This window comes from Hipposideros armiger, unplaced genomic scaffold, assembly GCF_001890085.2.
Source record: "Hipposideros armiger isolate ML-2016 unplaced genomic scaffold, ASM189008v1 scaffold_138, whole genome shotgun sequence".
Lineage (NCBI taxonomy): Eukaryota > Metazoa > Chordata > Mammalia > Chiroptera > Hipposideridae > Hipposideros > Hipposideros armiger.
Genome location: NW_017731488.1, coordinates 2638802 through 2666282, shown reverse-complemented (window position 1 = coordinate 2666282; position 27481 = coordinate 2638802). Strand labels below are relative to the sequence as shown.

General features: G+C 45.0%; 1 protein-coding gene across 2 annotated transcripts in view; it reads right to left on the bottom strand.

Moving 5' to 3' along the window:
- The window catches only part of ARID1A (AT-rich interaction domain 1A), a 69830-nt gene that overhangs the window by 15754 nt on the left and 26595 nt on the right, over positions 1-27481 (bottom strand). For both annotated transcript variants that reach the window (XM_019650196.1, XM_019650197.1), the window contains exons 2-6: positions 25995-26207; positions 24242-24694; positions 23048-23164; positions 538-778; positions 158-247 (exon numbers count right to left, since the gene is read on the bottom strand). In XM_019650196.1, coding sequence (XP_019505741.1) covers positions 158-247; positions 538-778; positions 23048-23164; positions 24242-24694; positions 25995-26207 — 1114 coding nt within the window. The remainder of the gene's footprint in view (positions 1-157; positions 248-537; positions 779-23047; positions 23165-24241; positions 24695-25994; positions 26208-27481) is intronic.

Below are 27481 nucleotides of genomic sequence, written 5' to 3'. Positions count from 1 at the left end.
CTGGTGTCTCAACATGGCCAGGCCCACTCTTAACCTCACAATTATTGCTGGGACTGTCCTATGTTACACGCTCATACAGTTCTCCAAAAGCTATTGCACAGGGTAATCAAGTGTCAGCCTTAGCCCTCCACCTCTCCCTCAAGGCCCAGGTTCTTACCTCGATCTTGGGCAATGCTCGATTGGTTCATGGAAGGATGCATGATGCTGTCCGACTGGCCACTGGGTGGCCGAGGTGGCATCTGGTTGCCTGCTCCAGAGAGGGAAAGAAGTAAGCCAATCATGGCTAAGCCTGGAAATTCTAGCTGGGGGTTAAAATTCAGAGCTGGAAATGGCTCCTGGGAAGGCCAAGCACCTCCCAGTATCACATACATAGAGATCCCAACCAAGGGGCTCCCATCTCCCTTCTTCAAATGCTGAAGACAAACTTTGCGAACATGAACCAGAGATGTTCTCTCTGCCAATGGAAGGCTGGAGCTCCCTGCTATTGTTGGGGACCAGGCCCCTATCTCCTCCCCAAAACCCAACAGTTGAGCGTACCTGGCACTGCAGCAGGCGAGAGTGGTCCTGAGCGAGACTGAGCAACACTGGCGGGAGAGCCAACAGGGGATGGGGAGGGGCCTCGGATGCCAGGCAGGTGAGGGGAGGTATGAGGAGAGAAAGGAGACTGAGCTGGATTACTCTGCTCTCCTTGGCTGCTGGAAATCCCTGATGTGCTCACTCCAGGGCTCAGAGCTCCTTCTGTTCCCATGGGGAGATCGTCTATTGAACCAGACAGATCCTGAAACACACACACACACAAGGACATGGATTAGCAATATTAGGCAGACTCTTCTTTCAACAATCCTACTACATGATCAACATTTTCCTTAAACAACCAAGAGCAAACGCTCGGCACACATATAGTCATGATACTATAGCTCACATATGGCAAACTCTCCATTAAGGGCCAAATAGAAAATATTTTAGACTCTGTGGGCCATACAGTCTTTATCACAACTACTCAACTCTGCCATTGTAGTGCAAAAGCAGTCACAGATAATAAAGTTTTATTGGAACACAGCCACACCCATTCATAAAAACAACTGGCCCACAATCTGTAGTTTGCTGACCTTTGGTCTATCCACCAGATGCAGATCTAATACTTTTATCTTCTTTCCCAGCCCCAATTTCCAGTTGTAAGAGAGCAGCATTTCAGTGAGCCTTCAGTTCCTTTCCAATGGCGAAGCTTTACAAAACACCACCAGTATAGTACCAGGGGGCCATAAGAGTATGTAAAGTTTGGGCAACACAGATCCTCTCTATCAGGTTAGTATAGCCTACATTTACCAAGGACTCACTCACTCCAAGTTACCATATTTTAAAATACAGGGGGTAGGAGGTGGGAAAGGCATATATATTGCACAGGAAAGATAATTCCTAACTGCCAAGAAGGGATTCCTGGCCCACAGCAGGGATGAACAAATGTTTACTAAGTGAACAAACCCAGTTTTATCCCTAGTTTTAAGTTTTCAATGACAACTTGAAATTTATTTGGGAGCTTTGCTTGTCTTGAAATAATCAGTAAAGTGCTCACTCTGTGTTGGTAAACTCCAACACTAGCATCAGGAGCTCAATATGAAAACTATTTACCCCAGGAAATGCACCCCCTGCCCATGTACATTCTCTAGCAATACAGCTGGTTCAGCACCACACATTAATTTCAGACTGGGTACAAACTGTACCCTGAAGAAAGGATGAGCGCTTTGGATATGGGCTCAGGTCTGGGAAAACACGCTCTAATGGTTAAGGGGAGCTCTCTTAAAGAGACACATCTGAAGAGGAAGGAGATCCAAAATGGCTGATTTGAGTCTATTCCTAGTCCCACAGTAAGCTTATGTTGGAAATATCAATTCAAGGTGACTCTGACCCTGGAGTCTGACAATAACATTAGAGGTCAGAGGGCACTTTTAGGCTCTCCCCCAAGTATCCAGGTTGGTTGGAACTTCTACAAACCAGCTGGTTACTTCACTAAGCTGGGAGCATTTCTGCTGAATTGTATGGGAACAAAACTTGCCCTGAAGGCAAAGCAGATAGGCAGGTGTGCATCTGTGTTTGTGTCAAGCTCTTAGTGTTAGCTGAGAAATCAGAAATGCTAGCCTTCCTATTAAGCAGACATAGTACACCAGAGCAAGCTTTAAAAAGGCAATCAGAATTAGTCCCAGCATGGAAAGGAACTCAAAAAGGCCTTCTCTAGGTAACATCAAAGGGCCTCTTCCCTCTCAAAGGACTAAAGAAGTACCTGGAGCTATTAAGAGCCCTGGGTTCATCCCAAGAGAGGATTCCATCCACATGTTGAGGGCTAAGCTATACTAGAGACACCCGGCCTCTGGGCCAAGGAGAGTAAACTCAAAAGAGGCAGCAAGATGACAGAAGGAGCCAACCATGTATGCCAGAAAGGGCCTCAAAAACCACTTGTTAAGCTCTGGCTTGTAACAGAAACCATAGCTCAATGCTCTGTTTTAGGGATCAGTGGGTTCCCTCAGCATTCCTTCCTACAGTATCCTTATCAAACCACCAGCTTCTGGTAATAAAAGCTACTTGTTTACATGAAGAAGAAATCAGTGTAGGAATCAAAGTTCCATCCATAAGACAAGAACTTGGTTCTATTCAAATGGCTTTGAAAAATTAAGTGTCTTGAACATTTGTCTTTCATTAAACAAGTAAAACAGGAACATTCTCATGGTAAAAATAGTTCAGATGGTATATGTAAAGCCAAAGTCCCCCTTTGCTCTCTTCCTGCTGTCTTCAATAGAGGAACCCCTGTTTAATTTGGTGTATATCCTTGGAGATCTTCTGAGGAACTGAGGAGTGAAAAAGAGAGAAAAAGAAAAGAAAAAACCCAACAACAACCCACCAACCATTGCTATAGGGTAGAGGCAGGGGCTGCAGATGCTCCTTCAGTTCCACTGTTAAAAACCAGGCTCTCATAGACCCACAAGTGAATGTCAGAGTCCAGCTGAGGGATCCCAGGAGCCTGAAGAAAACACTGGCAGCCCCAAGGGCTAGGCTCTCAGGACCCTGGAGGCATCTGTGGTGACAATGTGGTGGCTTCCTTCACAGAGGCACTCTGAAGAGAGCTGTCAGTTTTGGTCAAGTGCCCTGAGCTCCTTGGAGAAAAAGTGCTAACTACCCACGTGAGCTGGAATGCCTAGGCACAGGGTAATAGTGGGGAAGGAAGCAGCATTAATCTTCTCATCTCTCTGATTTGGTAGGTTGGAGGCCAATCTCTCAAACTGTCATTTTCATCAGATGGCAACTGGTCAGTGTGGGAGTAGTTGATTAAAAGAAAAAAAAAATTAAGAACCAGAATGTTAGCATAGGAAGGGACAGATCACTTACATTAACAGTGACTACTATTTGAGCATCTACAATGTTACGGGCACTTTATGGAGTTCCTTAATTTTCTACAATTCTTAGCAGTAGGTACTTCTACCACTAACATGCTGAAGATGAGTAAGCTGATGCTCAGAGAGATTGGGTTACATGCCCAAGTCATCCAACAAGTACATGGCAGAAACTAGATTTTGAACACAGGTCTGCTGAACCCCAGAGGCTCTATTCTTTGTCTCTCCATTATGCTGTGATAATATATAGACTGAGGAAAAAACACCCCACACCCTTGCGTTAGGAGACCAAGGCCCAGCTAGCTCTTGGTACTTATCAGTTGTGACCTTGGGCAAGCTGTCGACAAGCTAGGCTTCGGTTTCCTCACTTATACAATGAGAGGACTGGACAAATCTGAGTTTGTGACACAGCCCTGGGACATATGCACAGAACTCCACTGGCACCATATGGTCAGGGCCATATGAAATATGCAATACCAGCAGCAATACCCTGGAGTGAGAGAGATGACAACACACAAGCAGCCTAAGATGTAAGACATATCCTTCAGCCCCGGTGGCTAATCACAAGTAAATGTTTTTACTGGGAAATGGGAGGGAGTTGTAAGGGCATAAGACTCCAAAAAAATCACCTCCCCACCCCGCCCCATCTACATGAACAGATACTTGCTCTGAACTCCATGTCCTTTTATTGCACAGGACACACCTCTGCTTTCTACCCTACAAAAAGCCAGTTTTTCAGGTCTTTTGTTCCACAAAAAGCCGGATGTCTGGCTGTTGAGTCAGACCTCAATGTGCCTAACAAGTTTGGCTTTCCACAACATACTTACCACAGACAAAGTTCAATCAATTCCAGCCCCAATTCTCCCTGGGGGATGGCTGCCTTTAGCATTTCAGGACTCAGGTTCTCAATACTCCTGAAAGGACCCACCTAACAGGTATGTTATGTAGAAGGACTGCTGAAAGAATTACAGCACTGTCCCTTAAGTGCAAAGATCTCTTTTCCTGAGTTTGCTCTTCCAAGCATAATCCTGCTGAGAGACGGGAGGTGAGGATCAGCCCACTCAGTGCCCTGCCAGTTCCAAGGAAGCAGCAGGGCCAGGCAGAATTTCCTCACGTGTTTCCAACGTGTTTCATGCATTTTATTGCTCATCTACCATGCAGATCAAAAGCGCTGGAGCAGGTCCAACTATTTCACACAGAATCTCACACTCCAGGCTGGCTACAGCCCCGAAAGCCTTCGTTTCTTCGCTTGAAATACTGCCCAATGTTATTTTGGGATGTGACCTGATAGAGGAAGCCCATAGGGACTCCATGACGATAACCGTTCCAGCTGTGATTGGTTGCCCAGTTCCAGCAAGTGCCAGCATGGGTTTTTCAGGCTCTGCTGACAAACAGAACTCAGCAGCTAACACCTTCTCTTCACACCACAACAAAACCATGCCCGAAATCACACAGTCCATACCTCACTGAGGGTGTGTGTATTGGGGAGGGTGGTAGTGCTCTCAAAGGAAGGGCTGCAAGTTTTAACATGAATTGGCTGCCTGATGAAGTACATTTTCAAGCAGGAAGATACCAGATCAGGGTTAGATGAGGGGGTTTAAACAATCTCCCAACAGAGCCTCATGAGGATGACATCAGTTCACTTTGCTGAGCAAATTAAATAACATCAACAGAAAAATCTAAAGAACAGACTCACGGCAATGCTCAGATCCAGGCTTTTCTCATAAATTTGGCTGAATCCTTGAGAAATGGAGCTTTTTTGTTAACCCCCAGATGGAGTTCTAGTATTCTTTCAGTTGTGAAGAGCTTTTGCCAAGTTGTGCTGACTACTGGCAGGGAAACCACCCACCAAGAGAGCCAGGTAAATCCTACACACATGCTTGTAGTAAGTTTGTGTGTCTGTCTGTCTGTGTGGTGAGAACCTGGCAACTCAGCCATACTCACTTAAATGATCTTTGAATGAAAAAAGTCCAAATGCACAGCCTGAAATGACCAAATCTGCACTAGCAATTTGTCAAGTTATTTTCCTAGCTTAACAAATCCATGGTCATGGCAGGAGGCTGCTCCCATGCTGGAGAATGGGAGGAAATCCTGAAGAACACAGAACAGGCTGAGGACCTAACCCTTGAAGAAAGGCAGAAGGTAGGAGAGGAGGCAACAGCTTTGACAAACTTCAAGGAAAAAGGAGTAAGACAAACTTAATTACACAGGAACTACTTAAGGCACGTTAAGTTTTGGGGAGACCTGGTTTTTCCATAAAGCCTTTTTTAAGCAACTATTTGTCAAGGGTCTGATGGAGAAGAGGCTACCTCTATCAAACACGTCTAAAAATATTCAATACAACAAGTTTTAGTCATAGATTCTCTTTTTTTCTCCTCAGTCTATGCTAAATGGAAGGAAAGACGATCTGACTCATCCAGACTGGTAGGGGCTCCAGAGCACAGAACTTCTCCACTGTTGTTTCAATGAGTGACCTCAGCTCAACAGATTAACTGCCACCCCTGCCTAGAGAGCAGACTAGCAGTGTTGGCTGAAATGCCAAGAACGAATCAACACACAGAACAAACAGGCTGCCTCCTGCTACTGGTGGTACTTCCAAGCAGAGGTTAATAAGCAAGCGGTAAGGAAGGGGAAAGAAAAGACACTATCCTTTTAGCTGAGAATCAAGCACCATGTCCTGCCTGAATTACACTCCCTGTTTAGAATAGCATAAACCGCTCTATTTCCTAACTCCCCGCCCCAAGTTTCCAAAAACCCCTCACCGAACTCCTTTTTCTCTTTTTCTACAATAGGCTATTCTTCTGGGGATAATGGAGCATTTCTTCCTGGAACTTTCTTCCGGCTGCCTGGTGAGGAATGCACACTAGAGAAGGGACAGGCTCTTCTTGACTTCAGAATGTTTTGGGGGGCCCACCTCCAAGAGAAAATTCCCTATATAGACGCGTTGGAATTCATAAATAAAGCTCTGGGAGACCAAATCTCCAAATTCAAAGGATATTGAAAAGACAAATAAAGCCAAGTCCCTTTGTGTCTCCCTCTTGAAGGGAAGCAGAACTGACACAAATATGTGACTATCATGTGTTCAACCCTAAGGTACGAGGTTGACTCTCATTTAGTTCTCACAATTGTTTTCTGATGTGTAGGTATCAACCCTATTTTAATAAAGCAGCAGCAAGCTCAGAAGTTAAATGACTTGCCCAAGGGCAGAGAGCTATTAAACAGAAGAACTGGGATTCAAACTCATATTCCTGATTCCAAAGCCTGCACTGTTTCCACCAGAAGGTGGAAACTTGACTATCAAAGGCTAGGTAGGCTACACACTCAAAACAAGGTCAGGCAACACACCATCTCTGGGCATCCTGGGTGATTAGCTACCTGACTCTTAGCAAGCTAACCTCACTAGGCCTCACTTAGCTCCGCTGTAGAAGGAAAGACTAAAACTAGATAATCCAACTCTATAAGTCTACAATGCTACGTGCTCCCCTCTTTCTTAGGCAGTCTTCCTATAAACCACTCTTGCTCTCTACTCCTTTCATGTTTTACTTCAAATCAGCCCTTTCAACTTAACTCTTAATTTAAACCTACTTTTTCTACACTAAAGGGTATAGTAATTTTTCTTACCTCTGGATCCTTAGAAGGGCACTTAATTTACAAGGGGCAGGGGGAAGAGACTTAGAATCTAGGGAGACAAGCAAGAAATCCAGTCCCATGAAGGTAGGTAGGTATCTGGTCTCTACTGGTTTTCATATTAAGTGGGCTCTAATCCTATTACCAAGCACAAGGGTGTGGCCCAGAGAAGTCAAAACATCCCTGGCCTCTAGATGGCCTCATCTCAGGCAATTTCAAACTCACTTTCTTCCTCACCCAGCCCTGCAACCACCCTTCTAACCGCCAGGACAGCCTGGCCTTGTTTAGGGGCCCCATTCCTCAGACTACAAAACGGGAAAGCTCCTTTCTGGGGGCAAAAGCCAAGCAAGCTTTAATTCCCTGCCCGAAGCCATGCTCCAACAATGGGGTAATAGGCAACAGAGCTCTCCTTTAACATAGCAGGGTGAACCATTCATTTCCTAGCCCCCAGAGAACTGGTGGGAAGACAAATTGTTTCAAGTCGCACTTTAGGTGCAGCAACTACAGACAAAAATCATTTTCTGCCTTGGAATCTTCAAAGATGAGAACAGCTTTGGGTGGGGTGGGGGGCAAAGCCCCCGTATCATAAGACAGCTTCCCTTGCCCCTCACCCCACAGGCCCAGCTGGCGCAGAGTCCCTCCAAGGCTCCTCTAGACCCAGTGTTACAGGGCTGATGGTACTGTGCTGAATTTCCCCTTTCCCCCACTGGCCTGTGGGGCTAGAGCAGGAACAGGCTATAGTATCCTATGTTATTAGTGACCCCAAAAATGTCAGGTACCCAAAAAGACAAAATACGTAATAAATGTTGCTCAACCAATAATCTACTCAAAGGCATACTCTTTAGACCCAATCTCTATTAGTCCTCTTTTCTTTAATTTCATTCCCCCACCCCAATCCTGTACCTAAACTCTGGATCTCCACATTGAGGGAGTGACTCTTGGGTGCTGGCATCAAGGGAATTGACTCTGCTTTCTAAAACTGAAAAGTGCAACCCTGAGTGGGCCTTTGCCACTTGGGTAAGAGCTCTTGATAGAACTGCAGTGCAGAGAAGGAATGTCTGGAAAGGAGGCTGTCAGGAAGCAGGGCTCTGTGTCACTGGAGCAATTTCAATCTCATTACAAAAATACAAGAACCTGCTGTTCTAATCCACCCCAGCAAAATCTCTTGAGGTGGGTTTGACCCTTTGGGTGGAGGCTGAGGGTGTTGCTGAGGTGTAAAAGGGGAAGAAGAAAGGTTGTTGTGCTGCCTGCATTCCTGCGGTGGGAGCCCCTGCAAACAGCAGCTTGGCCACTGCAGCAGCCATTGATTTTCCAGGGGTCGATATTCTACTCCCACAGATCTGCTCGGCTAGAGGCTTAATCACACTGAGTGCTTCTGTTCAACATCTCCCCTGCACTTCCCCCTCCCCAAACCAATAAAACAAACACCAAACACAATGAGACTTGGCAATGGATAGATGGTGCTCCCCACAGCTGGCCCCCACCCCCAGAGAAATTCTAAGCACCAGCTCCAAGGGAGCCAAACCCACCTGGGCAGTCCACAAGAAGCTGCAGGGATAGAGCCACAGGCCCCAGAGAACAGTTGAATCCTTTGTCCAACACTCCTATACAGACCCTTCTAATAATTCAAAGACCTTACGTTAAAAAATCCAGGTTCCCAACTTGTAAACTAGATGGACAGACAGACAGACAGACAGACAGATAGATGATCAATCCTAGAACTCCCCACAAGGCACTGATCGGTTGAAACGTTGCTTTCCAGTTTGTCACAGTCCCCATCAGGCCTGCATAATACCATGTTACCTACCTGACCAGCCTACTGACACACACTCCTCCCCTGCAAAGGCTTCTTTCTTGGGCCAGGAGAGATGTCTCATCTAAGTCAAACACCACCTCTTGGCCAAAAATGTACACAGTGTTTTAAGGGTCACTAGCTAACAGATACTTCATTCCAAATATGAAAAAAAAGTGAAACTGGGTCAGAGCTGGGCCTGAGTTAGAGCAGTCAAGAGCAGTGCATATTTATGGAATAGAACTGCTCTAATCTCAGCAGGAAATGAGCACCGCAAAGCTAGAGAAGGCAAAGAAGTTAGGAACTGCCTACTTTCTCCAAGTCAACATTCACTGTTAGGAAGGCCAGCCACACAGAACTTGTTCCATCATGATCATCAGCTTGAACCCTAGAACTTGGGGGGCGGACAGAAAAAATGGGAGAGGAAAAGGAACACAAAAGAATGCAGAGTTCTAGGTATGAGAAGTGTAAGGGGGAGGGGGTATTGCCTTAGGCTTCCACCTCATCTGGCTGCCCCTCAGAATTATAGCAACCAGAAAGCAAGCAAGGATGTAATAATGTACGTAACTGGGGAAGGCAAAATTGCTACTGTGCTGAACATAGCTTAGACCAAGGTCTAGGGAGCTAAGTGGTCTCCTTGGTTTGGTATTGAAATCCCTAAATTTATATTTGCCAATGGTCTTCTCTACCATGGGCCTACTGGTCTAGATAAAATCCAAACATTTGTGGGGAGGGAGTAGAACAAACAGATTTGAAACCGTGGAATGGATATAATTCTAAACCAGAAACGACAGCTATCAACCCCAAAGACCATTAAAACCAAAAAGAACAACTCTGAACATAGGGAGAGGCACAGTCAAGTTCTAAAAGCAGAAAACGAGAGGGGGAAAAATACTTTTTTTTTCTTTTCCTAAGCCGTCGCCTGCGACTCATGGCAGCCCAGCTCCAGGTTGAGCTGAGCTTTTATTCAGCATCTTAGCTGTGGAGCGCAGTGTCACTGGCCCTCATATGTGGGATCCGAACTGGGGCCCTCTGGCGTCCCGAGCCAGTTCTTAACCATCGCGCCACTCGGCCGGCCCAAAAAAGAATATTTTTGATAACAGTTCCTCTGACCACTGATCCCTTTTATTTGGAAATTGGTTTCTCTTCTACCTTCCCCAAAATATCAGAAAATTATATTCACTCATCTCAGTAAACAATATTCAATACTTCTCCGATACCAAAGCTGGCCTCTTAAGGGACAGGTCCACTGACTCTCAGCTCAAGCCTTTAACCCCGAGTTCCCTCCTTCAACAAGGCATGGCTTCTTAGCTTCCTTGGAAAAGGTCAAATGGGAAGGAAGCAAGCTAGCAGCTTGGAGGCGAGTTCTGCCTCACGGCAATCAGAGATTGTGTCATAATACCAGCCAATTCCATGCTGCCACCAGGTGGGGAAGAGGAACAGAAGTGAACAGAGCAAGAGATCAAGCACTGGTCCCCAAAGGGATAGCACTAGATCACATGTCAGTTTCATCACAGCTTTCAGGTAAAACACCAAACAGTGTTACATGAGAAACATAAAAAAAAAGACAACAGAGCTAATTCAATGCTTGATTTATCAGGTATGTTAACACAGTTCCACACCTAGGGGTCCCTCTGCTCTGGACCAAGTTTAGAAGAACAAATTTTCACTCCAGTGTAGAGGGGCCCTAGTGGTTTCTGTAAGGATAGCATTTCTAGGAAGACTTGGTTTATATCTTGTTCAAATAGCCTAAGTCCCCCAAGGGCAGAAAAGAAATAGCTTGGCAATCACACCTGGGGGCTGGCTATCTGATTTTGGTTGGTCTTTTTAGAGAGGAACAATGGCAGCTCTGCAGAAGCACCAATACGAGAGAAAGGGCATAAGAAAGGAGGATGGGTAGAGGAAAGCCACTGTCACCAGGCAACTGAGTTTATCCACATGTTGACTCAAGAATTTCAGGGAATTCTAGTTTTTGAGGTTTCTTCCTTCCAGAATAAATGCTTACTACATCTTCCTGTAGAGTAGACCTAAGTCCAGAAACGATAGTATTGCTACCTTTGCCTAGAAATTTCAACACCACCTCTCTCCATACCCCCCCCTTCCCTTTCTCCAAAGAGAAGAGAATATGGAATACAAAGTCTGTTTTCTGAAGATGGCATTTTTCCTGATCCTTTTTGCTGATCCTTTATAGGAGTTGGTCCTAATAGTAAAAGCACTCGACTAGAAGTCAGGAAACCCAACATTTTCATTTACTGAATGGAAATTGGCCAAGTCCTTTACCTTTTCTGGGCCTCAGGTTCCTCATATGTAAAGCGGGGGGGTGAGGGTGAGTGGTGATATTGTGTTAGCGTGGTAAATATTCTGTGGACTAGATTATGCTGTCTCCATTCTATTTCTTTTCCCAGTTGCAGTTTAAAAGCAGAAAACTACATTTCCCAGAATCCCATGCGGATGGGTTTTTGGATACAATTCAGGTTCTGCTAATTAGAAGCAGACTCAAGATTAGATCAAAGTATGGCAGACTACATTTCTGTCTCCTTCACTTGTTTCTGCAGGAGCATTTTTGGTTTCATCTTCCAGTTAACTGGGTACTGGTCCTTGTGATGGCAGCTGCTACTGTTTCTTGATACCAGCTTACTGATCCCTGGATAACAGACTTAGAACAATTAATCTGATAGTGGCTCAGGAGTACGAGTTTCCCTGGTGGGTCAAATCTAGGTCTAGGGGGCCAGCCGAGTGGCACATTGGTTAAGAGTTGGCTTGGGAGCACCAGCTCTGAGCAGCAGAACCCCAGTTCAGATTCTACATGGGCCAGTGACGCTGTGCCCTCTACAGCTAAGATGGTGAACAGCAGCTTGACCTCAAACTGGGCTTCCGTGAGTGGCCGACCAATGGCCGGCGACCGATCTGCCTCACCCAGGAAGAGTGCAATGATCACAATACCAACATGGGCCAGTGAAGCGACGTCCTCCACAACCAGGCTGAAGAACAAAAGGACAGAAACTTGTCTGTTCCCCTCCCCCAATTCCCCAAAAAAATCTTAAAAAAAAAAAAAAATCTAGGTCTAGGTTCTGTTCCTGAAGGACAAGCCTAGTAGTTGCTCCCTCAATCCTTCTAATAATTTTATAAGCCCAATTCCCTATATTAAATCCCTCTCTATTAAACATACCTAGGCCTAGGGTTTAGTGTAGAAACCACTCTATCTGACACAGTATTATCAGATGATCCCAAGAGTATTTGTGAAGGAGAACAGAATTATTCACAACATAGATTCTCTGCTAAGCCAGTGTCTTCTGGGGAAAACAGGCAAGATGGGGGAGCCTTAGAACTTTAAAATACATTTGTCCAGGACAACCACCTTCACTTCCCTTTTTATAACCTCCCTGCACCTTCTCCCTCCTACTCTTCAGCTCTAGGGGGGTTGAATTGCTCACACAAGATGGAAGGTTGAGTCAGCACATGCCTTCCTTTTCATCCCTATATTCTTTGCAAGCTTTTACTCCGCTGAGGATAGCATTACCTGCCCAACCCAAAGTGTTCTCTGGGCTTGAGGGAGGGCTTGTGTTAGAAAGGATACTAAGTGTCTTCCTCAGCAGCAGAAATTATGCTTGTTTATAAGCTCCAGGTGCAAAAGAACCAGGGCACACCAGTCCTGACAGCCCTGCGCAGCTAATGAGTGGAGTAAGTTTGGCCTGTACAAGATCCCAGCTTATCCTCTTGCCAATTTCTGGCAACCACCAGCTTCCTACAGCAGGGCTGGAGACAAACTAAAAAGCAAGGTCAATCCAAGTGATATGCTTGGGGCAGGAGGACGGGGGACCTTCCCACCAGTCTTCAGGACGTGGGACCCCAAGAGCTATCACACTAGATGTATGCTCAGTTAGTATTCAGACTTAAGTTGTTCGGAAGAAAACAAAAGGTTCCAGCAAGAGGAATCTGTGTGAGACACACAAGCAGGAAGCAGAGCTGAGCCACCAGCGACTAGAATAGAAACAGGAAATGAGCCCAGGAACAAGCATACAGTAATCTGCTGCAAGCAGCACAGGCTCCAGCAGGCACCAGGCAGTATTAGGGCTGGAGCAGCGTGACTAAGATAGAGAAGCCAATTGGCCAGCCCTGCCAGAGAATCAGCTTTCTAGAGAAGGGACGGCTACTTGTACAGGGTATACTCTGGGCAGATATGAGCAGGGAGGGGGGAGGGATTTCCTTTTTGTGAAAGCACCTGGGCTACAATTCAAGGGGAAGAAGCACAGATACACAGTCAGATATAAAGAAAACAGGTCATCAACCTCAGGACAGTCTAATTTCTCTGGGTACCAACACTGCTAGTGGCATTTCTGTTACCCCTTTGAAAATAAGCTATCAAAAACCTAGGCAAAAATCACTGGCCCTGTCTCCTTTTACTGTGAAATGTGACAAAAGGGAACACAAACAGTATAAAATTAAAATCCTTCAAACATTCTAATTTTTTAAGCCATTAGAGGATTTCTGTCACTCCTCCCAATAAACCTAGATGACAAAAAGCTGGCCCTCAAGCTCAGATAGGTAACAAGAACCTAGGGGCTATTCAACCAAGGTTTACAGGATATCTCCCTGATGCAGGTATCAGATACAGACCTAAGTTCTCAAGCAGAAGTACCAGCATAATGCTATGTCAGCATGAAGAAACTGCTTGAAGAAAATTAAGAAGGCATCCTAGAGAAGGTATTTCATCTAGGTTTTGAAGCCAAAGTAGAAGTTTGCTAGGCATTGAAAAAGAGAAAGGATCAGGGGGACAACCCACACAACATCTTCAGCAAAAAGAAAATGGCAGGAAGGACCAGGAATTGTAAGGAGCTATAGGCACACACCTGTGTGGCTGGAGATGCGGCTGCAGAGGTATGCTGGGAGCTGTGGATGGCCCCAAAATGGGGTCTGGACAGCAGGCATGAGGTTCAAGGGCCCCGAAAGCACCCACAAAACAATTGGTGGTGGTCTCCCACTCCCATCCCCCACACTCAGGGAGTATTTAAATTTCACAAGGCACAGTTGGGTAAAATTAATTGTACTCCAAAATCACTAGGTTTGAAAACTTTACTCTCAGCTCTCACAGTCTAAACTCCTTGCTTCTAAACCAGACAAATGAATCACCTGGGGATCTTGTTAACAGTGCTGGATTCTATAAAGCTGGGGTGAGCCCCAAGAATCTGCATTTCTAGCAAGCTTGCAGGCGATGTCTGCTAGATAATGGACCACATTTTTTCAGTAACAAGGATACAGCTGATTAAAGTTAGCATTGATCAGGACACTGTGTTCTAAGAAAGGCACAGAACAGGGCTTGCTCCCATCCAACAAACACAGGGGAACCAAAGAACCAAATTCTAGTCACTTCCCACTGTTTGAGGTGACTTCCTAGTTGGTTAGTAGTTCCTCCAGCAGGCCTGCCCTACGGATTTGGCCATCTTCCCTCTCCCACCCGTCCCTGTCCCTCAGCTGCCCTTTTCACAACTCATCTGTGCCTCCATTACAAGGAGGTCTGGGAAAACACAAGTGAAATGGAAATCCATTTATACTTCCTTTAGCACAAGTCTAGTAAATGTTAAATGGCAAAGGGTTCTGAAATATCAGAGAAAGCTGGATTCAAATCCTGGTTCTGACCCTTAGTTTCTTCTTATGTAAAGCAGGGTGACTACTCAGTATATTTCAATTCCTGCCCTTCTATGATGATTGGTGTAGGCTGTAGCTCCTTTCTTGGCCTCGCTTCTACCCTCTAAGATTCGGATTCTATAGAAACAACATGGTTACCTCCCATTTCCACTTCCCAGATCCCTTTAATCCAAACTCCAAAGGTCTGACAACATCACAATAGTAAAACGTGAGTGCTAATAACTACTATGTCATTAAGTCAAATCTGAAGAAGGGTTTGGAAACCCAAGTGATAAGAGTATCTATAGATAATATAATAGACATTAAAGATCCTAATCCTGTTCTCCACCTCACCCTGGCATTAACAACCTCCACTCCTACCTAACCAGAGGAAACATGTTCTAGATCTTCAACAGCAGCTTCTAGGTTTTCTTCAGTATAGTATCCCTTATAAGGTAGCTCAATGAGTGCCCGATTTCTGACTCCGGAAAGATGTGCCCGTTTATACCCTCCTGATATTCTGCCATCATCTTCCCTGCTATCTGCCTTATACACATGCAGGTCTTGAGATGAAGCTGAGGCATTTGGGCCGACTCAGCTGCCTCCTCCTTCAATGCTCTTTATCTTGACACCTTTCCCTTGCTCGTTTCCTTTCCTCCAGTCCTCAGATATCAGGTCCTCTCCCTACATAAAAGGATCCTAATAAGATGCTTTATGACAAATCCAACTTTATATTCCTTAAAATATAAATTTGATGTGGACAAACTGCCTCCCTCCCTTGGCTTCCAGAAATATAACACAATCCTGGTCCTCCTCCGATCTCTCTGACTGTATGTTGGGGAGCTTCTACACGATGACCGCACGCAGGCATTGTCCAGGCCTCCACCTGGCTCCTCTCTCTGTACTCCATGGCCTGGGAGGCCTATTTCATTCCATGGTTTAACTATTAACTACTGCACAGACAACTCAAACTCTATTCAGACTCAGCTCTTACTCCAAGTTTCAGTCTCCTGTCTCCAACTAGTAGTAACTAAGCACTTGTTTTTAGACATCTTCCTATAGGGAACTTAACTTCTCAAAAATTAATTTTCCTATTAACCTGTTTCTGCCAATGAGATTCCTCTTTCTTCCCCCTCCCCTCCCCCCATCAATCAAAACTGTTACACTTTACACGCAATAGAGTTCACTTATTCTCAGTTCTATAAACTCTTTCCTGTGCATCTCACAACCGGGACTACGTAGCCATGCAAATGAGACGGAAGGGTAGAACTCCACACCTCTTGCCAGAAGTATTTCAATAGTTTAACTTACCCTCTTCCAGACTTGCCCCCTTTTAAACCATACATACTACACACCAATGAACCATTTTTGTAAAACATGTTATTGCCTTAATTACGTATCGGCAGGCTTGTAAGATCATATCCAAAAGGCTTACTTATTAGCCCACCAGGGCCCAACCCCTGTGATCTAGCTTTCCTGTCACTCCCCACTCCAAGAAGCTTGATCCTGACCAGCCCCCAAACGTTATCTATACTGCACTGTACCCCCACCTGGCCTCTGCTCAGGCTGCACTTTTCCTTTCCAACCACCCAAGTACATCCATACCTAGCTCATTCTAAACTTCTGCCATAATGTCTTCCCATGACTATTTAGACATAAATGGATCACTGACTTCACCAAACTCAGACATCACTCACAGTAACATTTAGGTACACATTTTTCTATCTATTTCACTAATGAAACAGGAGGATCCTTGAGAGTAGCAAGCATGTCATTTTCAGAGGCACAGATTTAAGAGTTCAGGTTACCTCAGAAGTTACCAAAGTTGAATCCTTATCTAATGTCTACTTGCCTTCTATATAACACTCGCAGCCAACAGTGCACCAGCTTTTACTCCAGACAGCAAACTTACCTACTTTAAAAAATATTTTAATATCCGCATCTTCCAGATTACAAAGGAACTTGTATGTCACCCTTGGGCTTACACCTATAGGCAATGGGTAGCCAGAGGTAATGTTCCTTGCCAGGTTTGATTTTTTTTTTTTTAAGATTTTTATTGGGGAATTGGGGGGTTGGGAACAGTGTTGGGGAATCGGGGGAAGGGGAACAGACAAGTTGCTGTCGTTTTGTTCTTCAGTCTAGTTGTGGAGGACGTTGCTTCACTGGCCCAAGTTGGCACCATCATTGCGCTCTTCCCAATCGAGGCAGATCAGTCGCCGGCTTCTGGACGGCCGCTCACTGCGGCTGCTAGCCGCTCACGCTGGCTGCTGGCTACACACGGTAGCCCATGGCAACCCACTGCCACAGGGGCTGCAGCCTACGCCATCGCCGGCGACTCATGGCAGCCCAGCTCCAGGTTGAGCTGTTGTTCAGCATCTTAGCTGTAGAGGGCAGTGTCACTGGCCCTCATATGTGGGATCCGAACCGGGGCCCTCTGACGTCCCAAGCCAGTTCTTAACCATCGCGCCACTCGGCCGGCCCAAGGTTTGATTTTTTAAGATGATCACTCTGGTGATTATGTTGAGGTCAGATTTAGAAGGAAAAGAAACAGGTCAGGAGGCTGTGGCAAGACACCAGGTGAGAGAACAGGGGCCTGAAAAAACGGCAGTGGGGAAGGACAGTGGAAACAAGATTCATAAACCATTTCTGAGGGAGATCAGGATTTGATGACGAATTTATGGAAGGGATCCAGTGATGGTGCCAGAGTGGGATGCTCTCAGGGTGGTGCCGGCAATTCAAGCACTGCCTTAACCTAGGAAAAAAACCACTGAGGCCACAGCTGCAGGTAGTCCTCTCCCAAATCTCCTTTCTTTCCACCATTTTCACTTAACAGCATTCCCTCCAGATCATCAAGAGTCAAACTACAGTGTAAGTCACCACTATTATTCAAGTTACTATGGGCTTCCTAGTCTAGTAATTTTTTCTTCCTTCTTCAAAGGACCGCCTATAAGCTCACTGTTATTCAAGTATAGAATCTACAACTTGGACACCACCTGAGACCCTGCTGGAAATGCAAATTCCTGGGTCCCACCCCATACCTACTAAGTCAGAATCTCTCTGCCTAGAGGTCAGTAATCTATGTTTTAATTAATCTCTAGATGATTCTTAACACATGCTCAAGTTTGAGAAGCACCAATCTAGCTAACCTCTCCAGATAATGGCTTTCAATCTTATATCCATTTTCTAGCACTGAATGGAAACCTTAAATCAGGTACGCTTTCAAGACTAAAATGTAAATTTACAAGTGCGCTTCAGCAAGAAAAATTTGGGAAGCATTCATTATTCTAGGAAAACAACATACGCTTAAATAGAAGTTTTCAAAGATGCAACTCCAGGTCATTCTCAAAAAAATGACTATAATCAAAAGCAAGATACCAATTTTCAGAGTCCCTTAAAGATTTTGCCCCAAAATAAAGAAAATTTATTAAAGAGTTAATGAAATACCTGGAGATTTACTCACCCATCCCTTATAAGAACCTTCTTAAGATGAAATAGTGGCTATTTTATAAGATAGATTACAAACCCTAATTCCAACTTCTTCAGGAAGAACTAATAAATCAACCTATCCTCTAAAATGGAGTTTGGGGCTTCCTGTAACAGTCTATGATACCTGCCTTGGCCCTAGCAGTGAAAACAATCGGATCATATGGTCATGCTGTCCCCTATTAGACATACACTTTCTGGATGAGCAATGTAATAGTTCATTCGTTCAATGAATTGGAGCTTACTAAGTGCCAGGCATTATGATGGCAATGAGCAAGACAGAGGGAATCTGCCCTCACTGAGCTTGCATTAAATAAGTAATTAAAATTACACTTGAGAGAAGCATTGACAAAAAGCATGGGTGCTAAGACAGTCTATTATAGCAGTGGAACCTGACATAGTTCGGACTAGTGGATCTTTACCAAGGCTGTAAATCAGAATCACTTGGGACAGCTTCTAAAAGCCCAAGCCCCATCGCAAACCAAACAAATCAGAACTCTATAAGCCCTGGTCATTGTTTTTAAAAATCAGGGGCCGGCCGAGTGGCGCGATGGTTGAGAACTCGCTTGGGATGCCAGAGGGCCCCGGTTCGGATCCCACATGTGAGGGCCAGTGACACTGCCCTCCATGGCTGAGATGCTGGACAACGGCTCAACCTGGAGCTGGGCTGCGGTGAGTCGCCAGCGACGGCGTGGGCTGCAGTCCCTGTGGCAGTGGGTTGCCATGGGCTACCGTATGTGGCCAGCAGCCAGCGTGAGCGGCCGGCAGCCGCGGTGAGCGGCCGTCCAGGGGCCGGCGACTGGTCTGCCTCGCCCGGGAAGAGCGCAATGATGGTGCCGACTTGGGCCAGTGAAGCGGCGTCCTCCACAGCTAGACTGAGGAACGGAACAACAGCAACTTGTCTGTTCCCCTTCCCCCAATTCCCCAGCACTGTTCCCATTCCCCCAATTCCAATAAAAAAAAAAATCTTAAAAAAAAAAAAAAATCATTTGCTTCCCAGGTAATTCTAACAAGCAGCCAAGATAGAGAACCACTGGTCTTAGAAGTCACATGATAGGTGTTGGGGGCACAGAGGTCAATGATACAGTGTCAGCCCTCCAGGAAATTACCATTTAGGAGAAGAGACCCAAGTAAGTAGACGTATCAGCAAAATGCTCTGGCAAGATGGAGCAACGAAACCTCATATAGGGCCGGCCTGGTGGCTCAGTCAGTCAGAGCACAAGCTCTGAGCAACACGGTTGCCAGTTTGATTCCCACATGGGCCAGTGAGCTGCGCCTGAGCTGAGCTGCCATCTGGTGGTCGGATGTCTCAACTGGTGAGAGCTCTTAACAACAAAGTTGCTGATGAACTCCCGCATGGGATGGTGGGCTGCCCCTGCCCCGCAACTAAGATTGAACATGGCACCTTGAGTTGAGCAGCCCCGAGCTACCGACGCATGGCCAGATGGCTCAGTTGGTTAGAGCGCATGCTCTTAACAACAAGGTTGCCGGTTCGATTCCTGCATGAGATGATGGGCTGTGCCCCCCGCAACTAGATTGAAAATGGTGACTGGACTTGGAGTTGAGCTGCACCCTCCACAACTAAGATTGAAGGACAAGAACTTGACTTGGAGCTGATAGGTCCTGGAAAAACACAATGTTCCCCTTCCTCAATTCCCCAACACTGTTCCCTCCCTTCCCCAATAAAATCTTTTTTTAAAAAAGAAACCTTGGGCCGGCCGAGTGGCACATTGGTTAAGAGTTGGCTTGACCAGCTTTGAGCAGCAGGGCCCTGGTTCGGATCCCACATTAGGGCCAGTGACACTGTGCCCTCTACAGCTAAGATGGTGAACAATAGCTCGACCTGGAGCTGGGCTGCCATGAGTAGCCAGCGAAGGTTGTAGTGGAGCTGCAGTGGGCTCCTGTAAGCTACCGTGAGCAGCTAGCAGCCGGCATGAGCTGCCAAGAGCCGCCATGAGCAGCTGTCCAATGGCCGGCGAGGGACTGCATCACCTGGGAAGAGCACAATGATAATACCAACATGGGCCAGTGAAGCGACATCCTCTACAACTAGACTGAAGAACAAAAAAGGACAGCAACTTGTCTGTTCCCCTCCCCCAATTCCCCAATAAAACCTTTAAAAAAAAAAAGAAACCTCATATATAAGATAGTGCTTCTCTGGGTACAAAAATGCATAAGTGATCCCAGAGGGCTATATAATATGCTTTTTTCCCCCCTATGTCAACAAGATATGGTTTCTAAAGATGAGTACTCAGGCACTGAATTATTTTTTATACTTTTTTATGTCTTAAATATTGCAGTTGTTTTTTTTTAAATAAAAATTGCCTTTAGTCAGTGAAGGCATCACAGAAGTTATTTAAGCTGAGTTATTTAGTAAGTTATGAAGCTTGATTAGGAAGGAGTTTTCTGAGGAAATGATCTTGAAGATGAAGTCTGAAATGTGAACTGCAGGAGTGGGAAGGAAAAACGTACTAGGCAAAGAGAAGAGTGTGTGCAAAGGTCTGAAGGCACAAAAAAGCATAGGGCCTTAAAGAAGCAGAGGAAAGCCAAGAGCAAGGCAGAGAGCAAAAAAGGACAGAGTAGAGGCTCCCAAAGTGTCATCCAGGGCCCCGCAGCATCAGCAGCATGGAGGAATTTGTTAGAAATTCCAATTCTCAGGCCTTACTCCAGGCCTGCTGAATCAGAGAGTGGGGTGGGATTTTAGTCTAAGATTAATGAAAAATAATTGAGGTTTTAAACAGAGGGATAACACAATAACGATATTAGTGGCTAAATAGTTTCAAATTAATAGCTGAGCAAAAAACTTCTCAAAATCTAATTTCTGTAATAATCAGGATCAGAAACCATACAGAGTCTTTAAATCATGGTCACAATCACAATGCTTTTAGGACTAAGTGATAAGGTGAGTGAGGAGGGTGATGTGGAACCTGGAGGGGCCGCCCCACCTGCCAGTCAGCCTAGCATCTGCTCTGGAGCCAAGCACAAATCGGTGCTGGAGTGAAGGAGAATACCCTGGCAAACACCAGGACCCCTGAGCAGAGCTGCTTAAGAAAGGAGAGGGCCCTTCGCAGGGACTCCCCACTTCTCATTTCTTCAGATGTGACTGTTTCCCAGCCTGGCTAGGCAAACCTGGCATCAAACCAAAATTTCAAAGAAAAACCACCTTCTGTTTCCTGGTCCAAGTAGCAGAGGGATAAAAAGCAATTCAACAAGATGCCAATAAACCAGCCAGCTCACCTCCCACATGGAGCTTCTACCACAAAGCAAATTATCCATTTGGATGAATCTACAGCAGAAGCCTGAACTTGGGAATGCTCCTGTGATAGGCTGCCCAGGAACAAGCTTCCCTTGGGATCGAGAAGCTGCCAGCACCTTCACTTCAGTAGGTCAAATCAGAAGCTCTTGGATTCAATAGTACTTCTAAGGCTCTCAACCCTTCGAAGACATGCAATGTGTTTGTATGCAAGGTTTCTCAGGACTAAAATATACCAACTAAAATATACCAACTGTCTAAAGATCACTAGGAGCAGCAACAACTTTTTTATGGGGAGCAACTTATAGTACTAGCAGAAATCCACCAATTTGGGTTCTTTTCCCTATAGCATTTCACCCAGATTTAAGCCACAGACCATAGATGATGAGGGGGTGGTTACACATTTCTGACTGAATCAGGTTAAAAAGCACATTCCAGTGAAGTTCAGAAAAGGATTGCAACAGACATTAATGAGAAGGGAACAAAGAGGGATTGCCTTATCCAGACCCTTCCTCCCCCAATTCTTCAGCTAAGAAAGTCAACAGTCTCAAAAGTCCAATCTGAGAGTGGCTATTCATCCTGGCTAAGAGGCCACAACAACAGGTGTGAAGGGACTCCACAGACCTTGCCCTGCTGAGGTTATGGTTCAGGGATCTTAAAGCGAAACCAGGGGAGGCTTCATGATGAAGAGAGTTCCTACCTCCTACCTATTTCTTAAAGATCCAGAAACCATTTTCTCCCGAGTCAGAATAACTGAAGAGATAGGCTTTGATTCCAAGTAGAATCAAAATTTCAAAAGATTTTCGTTTTCGTCTGGGCATATATGGCTGCATTTCCGTTTCCTAACTAAAACAGCATTTGTAATGGAGGGTTTGCTACCTACTATCTTGCTAGATTTCAGAGCAACCCATTTTATTCCTGTGCCCAGAAGATTAATTTGAAGAACCTGAGTGACTTGCCCACATGTACTAACAGAGCTAAGACTAAGGATAAATATTCCCAGAACCAGCCTACTATTAAATGGTGCAAACTGCCTTTCAGGTATCAAGGATAGTTCCTATGCCCTCTGAGATGACGATGATAATAGCTGAAATGTATGGAGTGCCTACAATGCAACAGCACTCTCTCTATATTAACTTCTTTAATTTTAATAACCACCCCTATGAAGCAGGTACTTTTAGGTTCATTTTACAGATGTGAAAACTAAGACATGGAGAGATTAAGCGACTCGCCCAAGGCTGCAGAGTCAGTGGCAGAGTCAAAATGCAAACCCAGTAACTCTGGCTCTAGAGCCCAAGTTCTTAATCAGCAGACCATAATGCCTTTCTCAGGATATGGTCAGTCCATTCCATAAATACTACTGAAGCATCTGGGCATCAAGCACTCTACTAGACAAAAGCACCTATTCACACAACACACCAACCAGAAAAACTGCTTTTATTGTGCCTGTGCTCAATGTGACAATCCATGTGGAATGCACCCCAGATCCCATCTCTTAGCTAAATGCTAATACAAAAACCTAAAAACTAAGCCCTCAAAAATACAGTTAAACAAAAACCAAAACCTAGACTTTTTCAACTTTGATGGAGAACAGTGCCTCTGTCCCTCACCTGGGTCCATGCCTAAGAGCCCAAGATTTAAAAACAAAAACAAGAAACTCCAGACAGAGATCACAAACCTACTCCTTGGGCAGTTAGCCAAAACAGACACTGTCTACAAGGTCAATCCATCATAAATTTCTACTCAGAATTTTGAACCCAAATTCAAGGAATAGCTCATTGTTCATTTAGCTTGATACCACCAAAAAATATCCAACCAGAAACTGGTTTTCTTTGCTTTCCTCTCTTCCCCTGTCATCTTTTAGAGGGTGGCAGGAATACTCACAGGCAAGCTTGAAGGTCTTGACTGAAGACTCAGGTTCATATCTTCTTGCCCTCCCTTACTGGAGGTCATTGAGGGGGTTGAGGATGCCTGAGACCCAAATGAATCTTGAGATAACTCCTAAAACAAGAAAAACAAAAGCTGTGAAGTCCTGGTATTGATAAACCAGGCAAGCTTGTTTCCTGGTCAAAGGGCTATGACTCTCACCACAGGGAAAGCTGGGTGCGAGAGACTATTGTGCCCAATTATGCTCAGTATCACCTGAAAGTAGAAAAATACAAGGTATGGCTCTCGAGACATGAATGTCAACAGTGGGTCTAAGACGCTGTCTGATGGCACTGTTGACCATTTATCACCACCCACAGAGAGCTGTTCCTTGGGGTTAAGTGCTAAAGTCTGGCTAACTACAAGCTATATCTATCAAGGCAGGCGTCCAATTAATTTAAAAACAACAGAAAACTCATGCTAGAACCTTTGCATTAAAATGACTACCGCTTCCTTCAAAGATATCGCCTTGGAAAGAGGTATTTTTCCAACAATGGACCAATGCACAAAATCTTTGGTGGACCTGTCTGTCATTACTCAGTCATTTCTCCTCTTTTTGCTCTTTAAAGAATAGAGCCCAAATTGTTATTTTTAGGCCGCATCACATACTTTGTTCACAGACATGGCTACAAATGAATTTTAGCTATTTCCAAAAATCACATCCACCCTCAAAAAAAGAAAAGGATTTGCAACCACTGAGAATATTCTGAAGAGTGTGATGTTGGCACTGATGGCAATTTCATATGAAGGGGTTCAAAATATTTTGAGCAATAGCAGAATGGAATGGCAGTTGGAACAAATGTACAGTACAGCCTCCCAAAGTGTTGCTTTTAAAAAAGACAAAATTTATTTGGATGCTCAAGTTCTGAATGCTTGTTTAAAAAAAAAAATCAGTCCCATTATCTTCAATTTATCTGTCTATGCAACTTTCCACTGTCCTATTTCTTCATCAGTAAGGAGAGCTACAGGTTTTTAAGCAGTTAAGAAGGTTATGCCTTTATTAGTTCAATCAATCCAGTTAGCATGATTACCCAGAGTTTAATTGGTTTTTAAGTGCACTTTAGAGAACCAATATGTATGGCAAAGTTCTCATGACACCAATCCCCAACCTGTCTGTGGTCACATGTAGGGCAAGACACAGAGGCACCTTACCTGTGGTGGAGGGAAGCGCTGCTGGGAATAGGCAGTTTGCTGTGACTGCTGAGACTGGGGCTGAGGGTACGCAGCCTGCTGGGACAGCGTCGAGGATGCTGGCTGCTGAGGTTGCTGCTGCTGGTAGGGGGACTGTGCCTGTGGCTGTGAGTAGGGGGGCTGGCTCTGGGGATGCTGCTGGGTTGTAGACTGCTGGGAGGGGTATGGAGTTGGAGACTGCTGATGTGGAGGCTGCGATGGCTGCTGGGAATATGGAGGCTGAGCAGACTGGAGCTGCGGTGGCTGAGACTGCTGCTGCTGCTGATATGAAGGTTGGGCATGAGGGGTCTGGGATGGTGGTTGCTGGGAGTAGGGTGGCTGCTGCTGCTGGGGGTGAGGACTTTGCTGGTTGTAATATGGAGTCTGGCCCTGCTGACCATACCCACTGGGGCCTTGTTGTCCATAAGGAGGAATCTGTAGAAAAGGAAAGGATACTTTTAGCACTGACTCTTCTGGATGGAGAAAGGTGAGATACTCTGTCAAAAGCTATGCCCTAAGGGTGGGTATAGAAAGCAAGCAAGCCAAGCCTCACACTTAGAAGGCCCAGGATTTTTCTACCATCCCTGTCTAAACTGAGCCAGGGAGGATGGCCAAGCTGGGTTACTAGTTGGTTTGTTTACAAGTAGACTTCATTCATCCAGAAAAAATTTATACTATTTAATATTTGGGCAACTTAACAAGAGTTCAAGAGCAGCTGTTTTTACCAGAGCCTACTTTTTTAAAAATCATGGTCTAGACTGTTTTTATAAGCGCTAGGAATCTGTATCCTAGCCACAACGAACAGTCAACAGCAGCCTGGCTCAGCAGACTGAAAACCCAGGGTTAGTAACCCAGACAGGTTGCCAATCACTAAGCTACTCTGGTTCTCTTTTTCATTTAACCTTCATTCAAAAAAACTGTTGAGCTCCTATTTGCTTACTTTTACAAGGCACTATTCTAGGCACTGGAGATACATTTGGTAAGGGGAAAAAAACAACAATAATAATATCCACCCCATCTCTTCTCCATTTTCTCATTGGAAAAAAAAAGGCAACAATATCCCAATATCGCATTTTTTATATTTAAAGGCATACTTTGCTGTAAGGTAAGGTTTTATATTCTGTCCCTCACCATTTTCAGTATGAATATCACCAAACATAAATGGTAGAAAAAGTTGTCCAAACAAAAAATGACAATAAAAAGAGAATGGGGCGAGTGGCCAGACCAAAAAGAAAGATGAGGAAAATCTTAACATTTATAACAGCACTGTAAGCATCTTTACTGTTCAATCTTCCCTTTGCTTCTACTCCCAGTCCCTCCTAAACATTCATTTTGAACCAGACAGCTATATGTTGAAAGCCCTGAGAAATGTGAAGGGCTTCTTCTGTCCCCAGGGCACATCTTATGATTAGTTTTTCTTGGTAGCAGTGGAAAGGTGCTCAGTCACTACCTTTCTTTCTTCCCACCTCCTTCAGAGATCACCACTCAGTGGGCACAAGCAGCAGGCCAGCCAAGTCAAAGAAGACGACAGATATGTGGCCAGGGAGCAGTTTTCCTCTGAGTGTATCTGGGATGGTGCCTACAACCTTGGCCTTGTCAGTAGCACACTGTAACTAACTGAGCCAGCTGGCCTATCCTCCTTTCAAGAGGTTTGGAAGCCAAAGCGCATTCTGCTTCTATAGCTCAAGACCAGACCCTGCCTGGAGAGATTAAGGGTTAAGGCAATTGGAGTCACCTGCTGTGCATAAGAGAGGCCGCCCATGGTACTCTGTGCCCGGCCCTGCATGGTCATTGGGTACCGCTGCGGCGTCTGGGACCCATATGGCTGCCCTGGGTACCCATGTCCTTGCTGCGGTGCTGACGGAGGTCCCTGTTGTTGCGAGTATGGGTTAGTTCCACCATATGGCTGAGGTCTCATCTTGCCCATCTGATCCATTGGACTGGACGGCTACAAAATAAAGAGCATTTCATTAACCTGAAGCTTTCATGGCCTCTGGCCAATATAAACACAAACCCAAGTATATAGGTGTATATGCTAAATAGGAAAACAGTTACTATGAAAAAGTAATGGTAAAGTTACAGACCCAGTAACCCTTGGGCTAGTCATTTAACCTTCCTCAGAACCTTGATTTCATATGTAAAATAAAAAAACCACCAGTTTGTGACAGCATCTTGTAAGCTATATACCACTTTGTAAGTGTGGTACTACTTGAGATCCAAGGGACAGGTCAGCTGTGGAGCAATAAGCATATGTACTCCATGGTGTAGAAAATCAGAGCAAAGGCCCTGCAGCTGGGAGAGGACGATAGTGCTGTACTCTCCCACGATCCTGTTCAACGCCAAAACCAATGCTTCAATACTGTGGTTGGGAATTAAAAAACACAAGCATCTAGATGTTTCTATCCTTTAAATAGTGGAGTCTTTTTTCCTTGCACATCTATAGCCTGCTTGCATGTTGGCACAAGCACTGAAATTTATGCTTTCTTCCAAATGGGTAACATGGCTAAGTTACAGTTGTTGAGGGAACTATGACTTTGAATTTAGAGGCTTGTGCATCTCAACTGAAAAGTTCACCTCCTTTGATAATCAAGAGTTTCAGGGTATAAGAAGAACAGAAGAACTTTTGACTCTTTAAAGAATAAGCTATAGAGGTACAGCATAGTACCAATAATGAAAGCTAAGTTCAATTCACGGGTATTTGGCTACAAACATAGATTTCTTTTAGCTCTTTGTAGGGTAAGAGGTTCAATTAGTTCATTCACTTTTTGACATGACTTTATCCCATTGGAGCTTTATAGGACAGAGTCTCAGCACACTTTCCCCTGCCAGAGATGCCTACCTATATATATCTATTGCTGGTGTGGACAGGATAGGGAGTTTCTCTAAGCACCTTAGATAGATACACCCAAGCTGGAGAGTAGGCCTGGACCTGACAGAAACTTGAAAATTGAATCTTAAATTGGGGGTGGTAAGTAGATATTAATACTCTGGGCCTGAATATCACTAACTCAAATTAAGGAGTTCAGTTCTCAAACTTTAGTATGCATTAAAATCACCTGGAGGGCTTGTTCAACCACAGACTGCTGAGACTCACCCCCAGAGTCTCGGATTCTGATGGCTCAGGGTTGGGCATAGGACATGCATTTGTAACACTTCCCAGGTGATGTTTATGCTGCTAGTCCAGGGACCTCAGTTTAAGAACCACAAATCGAGATTATACCT